The sequence below is a fragment of the Notolabrus celidotus genome, chromosome 6, assembly GCF_009762535.1.
Source record: "Notolabrus celidotus isolate fNotCel1 chromosome 6, fNotCel1.pri, whole genome shotgun sequence".
NCBI classification, from domain to species: Eukaryota; Metazoa; Chordata; class Actinopteri; order Labriformes; family Labridae; genus Notolabrus; species Notolabrus celidotus.
Genome location: NC_048277.1, coordinates 21,546,992 through 21,557,388, shown reverse-complemented (window position 1 = coordinate 21,557,388; position 10,397 = coordinate 21,546,992). Strand labels below are relative to the sequence as shown.

General features: G+C 37.4%; 1 protein-coding gene across 1 annotated transcript; it reads left to right on the top strand.

The window, feature by feature from the left end:
* The first annotated feature begins 1,137 nt into the window (after window positions 1-1,137).
* Window positions 1,138-9,715, top strand: malt3 (MALT paracaspase 3). Its single transcript, XM_034686660.1, has 14 exons — window positions 1,138-1,571; window positions 1,682-1,806; window positions 2,087-2,225; window positions 2,359-2,534; window positions 2,759-2,855; window positions 3,328-3,363; window positions 3,485-3,688; window positions 4,318-4,495; window positions 4,638-4,712; window positions 4,940-5,067; window positions 7,310-7,459; window positions 8,072-8,226; window positions 8,782-8,898; window positions 9,018-9,715. Exons 1-14 carry the CDS (start codon window positions 1,562-1,564, stop codon window positions 9,354-9,356), a joined length of 1,929 nt encoding a protein of 642 aa, XP_034542551.1. The 5' UTR covers window positions 1,138-1,561; the 3' UTR covers window positions 9,357-9,715.
* Window positions 9,716-10,397: the final 682 nt, after the last annotated feature.

Here is a 10,397-nt window from a genome sequence, read left to right as displayed (position 1 = left end):
TTTGTTCTTAAAATGTTGTCTGCTGGTCAGACAAGTCTTAAAAACAACATGAAAAAGAAATGTGGTGAAATCCAGATTGTGGTCCTGCCATAGAAAAATAATGACACTATATTTTTCCCACATTGCCCGACCCTAATGAAAAACATTTTCCTCCAGAAGAAGATAAAGTTTGCTAATGTTTACATGTCTTGTGGAGAACTGAGGACTACCTAGTTGCTGTTTTATTGAGAAAAAAAAATGTTATTAACCCTCCTGTTATGTTGTGGGTCAAATTGACCCTTCTAAAAGTCTATTTTAGGCAATATATGCCTTTTAAACCAGCTAAATGCAGCATGTGACATAAGAGGTGTCCTGTTAATTTATCAACATCACTTCATAAAAAAATAAATAAATTAAAATGTAAAATAAAAGAAACAAAAATCTATGTCATCTAAACTATTGTATTTACATTTAGGGCTTTCCAATGTACATTAAAACAAGTTTTAACATTTATTTTAATGAAAAACAAGTCAGTTATCCTCATTGAACCATGATCTGTGAGGATTAAAGAACACCAATGGACTAAATCAAGATTTAAATGGTTAGTAATGGAGTTAAAAATTAGATTAAAAAACATATGTATCGGGATTTTTGGGGGTTCTGACACTTTTGGATAATTGAATATGCCCCAGGTTAAATTGACCCAGGAACATTATTGCTGTTCCAGAAAAACGAACATAACAGAAGGGTTAAATAGAGATTTCATATATAACATTTAGGATTCCTAAGTCGCAGTAGGATCCACTGGCCCTGAGGTATTCTGACAACATCCGTTTGGACACCCCTGCTCTAATAGGTTTGTCTAGTTTTAAGATTACAGTTGGGTCAATGCCCAGCAACAGCTAAGGGTCAAATCATTCATTACCGTAATGCCGCAAAAATAGGTCCACTTGCCTATTCCTCTCAAAGCCTTAAACGTTGCAGTGCTCACCTGCTAGAATGTTTTTTGCAAATTAACATTTATTTTAGTTTCAAATAAAAAATGTATTATTTTATTGTTTAACTGAATACATGAGACGACATGTGAGAGATTCCGAGGGCGTCCATATTATAAGCTTTACGGTAATGTATGTGTACACCACACTCATTCCGGGAAAAGGAAGAGTTTGTTCAATAAATTAGAAGTTATGAAGGCTGTGAGAGACAAACGTGATTTGACACAGGGCTGGCAGCTGGACTAGTACAAGGCTGGGAGCAGGTCTTCACTGTGTTCAGATATTATTTTTCATACGTTAATCGTATTCATGCTTTATTGACATTTCTTTTTTTAGAACGATAAAACAACATTTTTCACTGTGGTTACATTTAAAACCATCTTCACTGGAAGTGAGAAGTCACGAGCTCTTTCTGGACATACAAACACCGAGACTTCCTCGCGACATTTCTCAGTGTTTTGAGAGTAGAGTGTGGCCGGTGAAACTTACTAACTGAGCTGTTTTGAACTTTGAGTTAACATCCAACAGCCTGGCATAGGAAGAAGAGGATGCGCTGCTGACTGGATCCCACAGAACCCTGTCGAATAATGATCAGAGGTATGCTGTACTCTATCTCTAAACCATTTCCTTGGCATGCTGTAATTTATAGAAATAAATGGAATTCAGTCTGATGTAAGATGACAGTTATTGCACCTGATTTTTTTCAGATCTAGTCATAGTGCTGCCTCCTGTTTCTGTGTGTGTGCCTGTGAACCACAAGGTGACTCTGAGTGTCCGTGCTGAGGGCACAGGTATTCTCAACTATCAGTGGTTCACTGTTGGTCAGGAAGAGGTAAGTTGATTTGATTTGTTCTTGCTGTGTCTGAGTTAAAATTAGTTTAAAATTCAGTTTTAAAGATGTTTAAAAATCCATCTGAAGCATTTCAAATGTTCCTTTTTTTCTCAAACCATATACATAGTTATACTGGCCAGTAGATGTCTGTGTTTGTATGACAATAGCTCAAATAAAACCCACTTATTTGAGCACTGTCATGTCAACTGAAATGGGGCAAATGTTTTTTTATTTTGCCATAAACTTTGCTATATTCAGAGTTATTTCATCTTCTTTCAAGGTTCCCGGTGGCATTGGAGCAGACTTAACCATCAAAGCCAAACAAACTCAGCCCTTTGCGTGCAGAGTGAGCGACCACTTTAATAACTATGTGTTCAGTAACTGGGTACAAGTGAAGGTACTGGACATTGATAAATCAGGTGTGTACTGTGCAATTCTAATCTTAGTTTGTTTTGGATTTGGGGGGGTATTTGTATGTGGAAATACCTTTAAAGCATACTTCTTGTTTATGTTGTGAGTTTCAATCTATTTCCTTTTCATCATCATCATCAGGTTTGCCAGTGCACTGGGAGGGCGAGCCACACATTGTTGTCAACCCTAAACCCCAGACAGTTAAAATAGGTACAAAATTTACTCTGCGCTGTTTAGCCTTCGGCATCCAGACCCCTAACTATCAGTGGTACAGGAATGGACAGCTACTGCCGGACAAAACCAAGGACACGATGCAGGTGAGGAGAGAAGACAATCACATGTTTACTTGTCTCAGTACTGACAGTGATTGTTTACACAGTGCTTTATTGACTGTGTTATTTCACTTACTCTGAGTCAACATTACTGGGAGCTGTAGTTCTGTTTGAGAATGTGGTTACAACTGTGTATTATATAGTTTTGATAAGTCAAATTGTAGGAAGTCAAACAACTATACAAATTGAATCTATTTTTGTACATTCAGATTGAATGTGCCTCAGCTGAACACAAAGGATCATACTTGTGCTCCGTATCCAACATACAAGCAGAGAGATGGACTGAACCAGTCGATGTTGACATTGGTAAGTCATAACTGAAACTGTTTTTATCCAGTTGTTGAAAATCTGTGTTTTCAGAATGAGATCATCATATTTTTGATCAGATTTTACTTTGCCCTTTTCTGATGAAGTGGCTGTGAAGAAAACATGTCCTCTGCACATTACACTGATTTAGCACTTTGGCTTTTTGTTTTTTCCATTATGCTGGGGGTACTTTCCAATTTCTACAGACTAAAAAGGAAGTTGTGTGACTCCAAATAGTACTTGTCCAAGCCGTAGCCAAAACAGGAAAGTGATGTAAAGTGAAACTAGTTCTTGCTGCATTTATCCGGTATTTGACTTATGTTGTAGTTTAGGGTACAATACATAAAACAAGAAACTATTGTCAAACTGTAAAAATGCACTGCACTGAGAGAGTTCTCTGAGCAGAATCGTAGTACTTAAAGTTATTTCTTTTATGCATAAAAAATGTTCTTATCTTTTTTATTTTCTGTAGTGCTAATTGACCAGCTCCATCTCGCAGCACCCACAGGTACAGTTTATTTAAAGACAATTAAATTGAACTAACTGTTAATTAACTGAGCCATCTCAATTTGCATCACATTACCCTTGTGTGTTTGAGTAAGAACCTGACTTTTGATTTTGTATTTTAGCCACTGATAAAGTTGCCCTACTTATTGGCAACCTGAATTACACAAACCACCCTGGCTTGATGGCCCCAATCATGGATGTCCACGAGCTGGCCAACCTCCTGCAGCAGCTTGGCTTCAGAGTGGTTTCACTACTGGATCTCAGCAGGGAGGAGATGCTTGCTGCTATCGACAAATTCATTCAGCTCCTTGACAGAGGGGTTTATGGTGAGTGTAAACTGCAAATACTCTATTTTTGTAAAAAATAGCTTAATTTATAATTTCTGTAAACTATAAATCATATAAAATAATATGAAAAATATGGGCCTTATCTGTTAATCACTATTTGTCATGGGTCATGAACCCAGAGGTGGTTTACAGTATCTCGCTTCTTACGTATGTGTGGCTAAAGTGGGCTGATAAGGGGTAAGAAGCTGTAAAGTTTTGTTTCCAACATTGAGTGTAACAGTATGTGTAGCACTTCCTGAAAGTCTGTCGCACTCTTGTGCAGTATTTATAAATGGACAGTCAATGGGGACAAGCTGCTTTTCACAACAGAAAGACACACACTTTACTGATGTGGCTGTATTTACACGGTTATAGTAATGATGACCTAAAAATAACAACTGAAATGTACCGATGTGTCAGACTGACACTATCTGGTACTATTCTCGATGTTTCCTTGCTAATAACGAAACAAAAGTCGGAAGCAATGATGCGTTTTTTTTCTCAAATGCTTACATATTCATCTCAGGATTACAAAAAATGAGCAGTGTAGGATGTAACTAAAATGACTGTCAATTACAATCCTAACTGTCTTGCAGCGGTAACAATGTGCATTAAATCCCGAATCACAGGTCTTTTCTACTACGCGGGTCATGGGTATGAACGTGCTGGGAGGAATTACCTGGTAGCTGTTGATGCTCCACAGCCATACAGACCTGAAAACTGTGTCTGTGTGCAGAGGATCATGCTCAGTATGCAGCAAAGACAGACTGCACTGAGTGTTATCCTTCTGGATACCTGCAGAAAATGGTAGTTATTTTTAAACATAGATTTTCACATACATAATTACACATATGTAAACTATATTATTCTGAAAAGTCCAGTTAATTGTGTCAATATTACAGTTATCAAGATTTATATAGACCACTTATTTTGTTGACTTCTTTCAAAGGTACAACCAGGATTGCATTCCATCAGCCATCATGTCATTGGGACCCAGTGGGAACACTGTTTATGGTTATGCAACGTACGTTATTTCTATTTTTGTTGTCCAACTATTTAATTACAACCAATTTCCCATACAAAATTCCTGATAAAACCATGCATGCATTGACCAGAGAGTTATTTTTCATGTTAAGTCAGTATGCTGTAGAATTAAGATTCAAGTCTATCAAAAAAAATCTATAATAGCTTATGATCTTTAAATGACTTGCTTTTTTTTTAAACTTGATTGATTCTCATTGACTGATCCAGGTGTGAAGATGCCGAGGCTTTTGAGGTGCAGGACGGGGGGAAAAGTACTGGAATCTTCACAAAGTACCTGAACGCACACATCCTACAGCCTGAAAAAGTCACACATATTTTGGAGAGGGTGTCTGAGGGTAAGAATTTTAAACAAGTCTGTGATTTTGTATAGGGGTAAATATATCAGAATAAATATAGAAATATATAGGCTAATAATTTACCTCAAATAGTGCTTAACAGTTGAAGGTTTTCTAAAATGAACTGTATTTGTATGTTGTAGATATGAGTATACCATGGAGGAAGTGTTCGTTTCAAGTGAAGTGATTTATGGTTACATGTTTAATGTACCCCAAAGGGCAGTAAACTTTTTCAGCTTTTATCCATTCAGTAGTCTGACAGTTCTTGCAGAATGAGGGTTAATAGGTCTGAAGGGAACAGGTTGTTCTTTAGTTTGCTGGGTGGACCACAGACATGTTTTGTCATCGCTGGCAAATTATTTTAGTGTTGTTTACACATGACTTGTAAATCTAGCTTTGACTGAGCCAGGTTGGTGGAGTTATCAAGTTGTCTCGTCTTAAGAACCTGTTTGTCTGCGTGATTTGTCTCTGGTAGATTACTTTTTTGAGGTACCGTTAGCATGTGACCTCATTCTCTGGATATTTACTCTGTTGGCTGGAGAACAGCAAGAAACCTGAGAGCTGCAGGGTGCAGGACAGCTGCTCAGCCTTTTGGGCACCCCCTGCCTCTGCTCTCATGGATTCACTCGCAAAATCAGCGCTAGCACGGCAGGATGCCTTACTGACAGCACTATGTGTGGGTACATTTTTGGTTACATTGGTTGTGATTATTTTGAATCAAGATTTTTTAAAATAAAAAAATCCAGTGCAGACATGTGGGTCGTGACTTGAAAGCCCTAGCCCCTGTTTTTCATATCATGTCATCTTGTTGCTGACATATTTAGAGATGGAAAAAGAGATGTAGATGATGACCTGCTGGTTGCTCATCCATTATGACAACATAGTGAAGACAGCTTCCCCAAAATATCCCTGAAACCAAATCCTCTCAAATGCCAAGCATAAATCTATATTCAATGATTACAACATGGTTTTCACTTGTTGCCCTGCCAGTCCACCTTGACCCCTGTAATTACTTGTATATGTATACGTTTTGGGCTTTGTAGGGAGGGTTTTCCCACTTATCATTTATTCCAGAAAGCTAACTATATAGCTCTACTACATTTTCAAATTTCCCTGAGTACATCATAAGCCATCCCTCTATTGCAAAATGTAGGCAGACACGTCATCAAAAGAGTGTATGTGCACTCATGGGGAAAAGTGGGAATGAGACATCCAGGGCCCCTTCAGAGCCCTTAGTGGGCCTGCAATTAAAATGTAGTTGTTTTGCATTTTGTCCATAAGTTTATAGCTGTCACAAATAAAATAAAATCAAGCAATTACATGAAAAAAGAGAACTCTCCAAATGGAAAAAAAAATGTGGGATCTCTCAGACCCCACTCAGCCCTATAATATGGGCGGACCATCGCCAAATGAGCCAAGTGTCTGATGCCGCAGAACTGTCTACCTCATGAAAGCAAAATCAGGACACCGAAAAGAAAGGAAAAAAGGTAGAAAGAGAGAAGGCAAGGGGATTAGCTTGGATCATATTTAAGTTGTATCTTAAGTTTAATATTCAAATTAATCACTATCAGTAGTATTATGTCATATGGCCTTATTCTTATAAATATTACCTTTGCAGAAAAATGTAGCTTTAAAACTAAGTCAGCAATTGCCTTAAAAAAAGGAATGTTTTTAATTCATTTTAAATGTTAGTAATTAATTAATTCCTGTGGAATTCTTACTCACAAATGAGTGATTGATTTAAACCTTAAAATAATTTCAACCAATTAAAAAGACCTGTCAGGTGGTTTAAATGCATTGCAGGTGATGCAAGGATGCAGATATTAAATGGTGTAGCAGTAGAATTTATACCATTTCTCTTATACTTTAAACTTTATAACTCAGATGAAGTTATATGATCGTAAAGTGAGAGCAGAGTATAAAGGTAACTCGAGTGATATAGAGACAAGTTTAGCAGAGTATAAAACAGTCTATTCATTTTATTGTGATTATATAGATGTGTGCCACTCTACAACTCCTTGTTTATATGTTGATGTGTAAAATAGGTAGATATTTTAGATGTTGCAGAGAAAGTATTGCGCTTTGTCTCTTGTGATTACTTACCCCCAATTTTTGTCATGTAACATAAAGTTATAGTTCTTCAAAGGTTTTAATGTATCACTTGTGTAATAGAGGTGTGGTTATACAGTCTTTCATACATACAATAATATTTACTTGTTTTTCTACCCTTTCTCTACACCAGATCTTGGAAGAGACCCTCTGATCATAGGCAAGCAGGTAGTGGAAATCAAACACACCCTGAAGGAACCAAGATCTCTTGCCGACCCAGTTCGCACCACCGGCCACACGAGAGAACTTCACCTGCGAGATGTTTGCTGGAGACAAGCAAATGGTGAGTAAGGGAAATTTCCATGAATGTACAAGTTTTTTTCCCTGCTTGTTACATTCCAGGTCAAATCGTATTGAAGACAGAATATGAAACAAATTTAGATTTATTTCCATGAGATTAACCACAATGCCGCTTCTCGATCTGTTGTGACCTTAAGTGAGAGATAGATGTCCTATTTACTCCTCCTCGCACCTCCCACACTGCAGCATGTGACAAATCAAGTAGGCTGCAGACATTGTGGTTTAGTGTTATATTTGAGCATCATTCAGAGTGCTACTACTCGTTTTCTGTAACTGAAACAGGGAACCTGTGTATTTTATCACGTTTTCTTTGTTCAGTGGAAAAAGTCATCCTCTTCAATTCCATAAGTTCCTCAAACTAGCATTAAGGTTTTCTTATTTTTTCAACGCTGTCTATTTAGACAGCTGTCAACCCTTGTGGTTTAAAGATAAAAGCTTCAAATAAAGAGATAAGCTTAGAGTCACTTGCGCAGGTCATAAAAGGATCTGAAAAATTAGACTTTTTTTCTTAGACATTTAAAACTAAATAATTCAGAGTTTTGGAACTTCTTCTTTAAAGCTTTAATTTTAATTCAAACACATTTTGTTCTTTCAGAGCTACCACGGAAGAAGCAGCTGATGTTCTTATGCGGAGTAAAAGTGGAAGTGAGCTTCTCGGCTTTGTTCTCAAATGTCTTGGTGGCTTTTGCCACTGTTAAAACTACAGACCCCCAAACCCAGGACTGCACTGTCACTCTGAGTAGCACACCTGTAAGTATCAATGTTTACTTTAAACTTTGAGCAGAACTGTTAAGCTTTATTTTCATTTATAGAGAAACCACAAGATATTAATACAGCATATATATATATAGTTTTACCATAACACATCTACACTAAGATATTTTAAGAGTTATTAAAACTTAACATGTGGTTTTTCAAAGTGTGAGAAGTATCTATTACATCATTTCCATGTTGCTCATTGCAGAGCACTAGCTGTTTCCATTAGCCAGCAAGAATTTCTCAATGATAACCACGTTTCAGATGAGAGGAAGTTCTGCCCATATATAGACTTCCTGCCTGCAGCAACCACTAACAAAAACAAAAGAGGAAGTAGTACTAGAAACCTCCTGTTCTTGGTGCAATACACGCACACGGAAATCTGTGACAATCTTGCCACCTAGAGTTCAGTGCATTTTTAGCAATGAGTCAGAGCCAGGCCAGTGTTAAAATGAGACACATTTTAAAACTAGACTAATATGGTTTATTAAACTTGGTTACAATTGTTTTGATGATGCTGACAAAGTATTTTATGCTTTCAATCCTTAGCCAATGGAAGACTTGTTTTCTGGCCCCAGCAGGTCAGAGGAGTTGGACTCTCTTCTGTTCTCAAAATCTGACAACCCTGATTGTTATCTACGACTTTGTGCTCTTCAAAAACTTAAGGTATGTCATTCCTCATGAGTGTTCCTATGAATTGTTGTTCTTGAACAAAACATCTTAACAAGAAAAGTTCAGACACTAAATGTGACAATGTAAATAATTTTGTCTCCTACCTTTATTAGGAATCACTGGTCATCAAAGTGGATCTACACTATACACACATGGACAGTAAGCTGCGCAAGACAGAAAGCCTAAAGATGGACATAGGAAAGCCTCTGGTGGCATCTTGTAAACTTCACAGGAGGAATCATGCAGCAACAACCAAGACTAAAGAAGGGGCTTCTTCTCAAAGTATGGGCAAAATTTCAAGTGGCAAATCAAAGCTGCACAAAACACTGGCTGGTCCATGCCGTCCTTTCACCAGAAAGGCAGAGTGTGCTCCTAAAGTCGGAGGTACAAGGAGCAACGAACCTGAAGAGAATGATGAAAATGAACTGCAAGAATATACTCTTTGCCATTAGACCTGTCTGGTCCCAGTACTGTAAATACTATATTTAATAAATGAATGCTTTTACTTGTGTGATTATGTTGTGTAACTGCAAATCTCACTAGTTTTTGATTGGTGATGAAAGAATGAGAGTGAATGAATGAGGTCTCAGTTTGGTTTGTGATGCTGACCCTAAATTCTTAGCTCAACACTGAAGATACCATAACACTCAATTTGGCAAACCACTGATTTAATTACACTGTTGTAAATAAACATTTAATAAATGTCACTTTTTAATCAGCTGAAAGCTAAATATCCTAATTTATGAAATGCAAAGTATGGAAACCATTGCCGTTACTAACTTGTCTAATAAAAACTCTTTTTTGAAACGTGCCAGTTGTATGTCTGACTTATATTAACAGTCCACATGTTGTAGCCTAATCCTTCAAATGTATACAGGTTTTGATTAAATATACCAGCAGCACATGTATAATAATAGACACTACAGTGACTGATTGTGCATAAAATCAAATCTTTCAAACGCTTCAATTCACACCTGAATGCACTTACCTGGAAACCTTGGTATACTGTACAGCATAAGCAAGGCTCCACCTAGTGTTTAGTGTCTGAACCATGCACATAAACAATCAGACAAGAGTCTCCTGTAGAGAAAAAACAAACAGAAATAAAACAAACAAACCATTGACCAAAATATTAATGCTGAATACTCATTTTACTTAAACCCGAGAGACAGGGGCAGAGCTGGACTCTCAGCGCAAAGGGGGCGGAGCATACTCAAGGGGCCCTTCTGATAGTCAAATTTACTGTAAAACAGCTGATATATTTCTCCCCCTACTTATCAATAAAAAACACAAATTCTCACTTATTGATCCAAGACAGCCCATAAAAGGCAACAGGTTGCCTGTCGAGTTCAAATGTTTCAGCTGCACTGAGGTCAGAACACAGCACTCTACTGCATTGATTAATGAGTGGTTCAGCACCGATGATGGACAGCGACAAGCAGGTGAATTGTCCATTGCTGTCTTTCTCAGGAATAACATAAACATAAAATAGA

Excerpts from the sequence above, each read along its gene's own strand:
- malt3 (XM_034686660.1), top strand. Across the intron at positions 2,226-2,358 it reads ACTGGACATTGATAAATCAG|GTTTGCCAGTGCACTGGGAG; the intron begins GTGTGTACTGTG and ends CATCATCATCAG. Across the intron at positions 4,713-4,939 it reads ACTGTTTATGGTTATGCAAC|GTGTGAAGATGCCGAGGCTT; the intron begins GTACGTTATTTC and ends TGACTGATCCAG.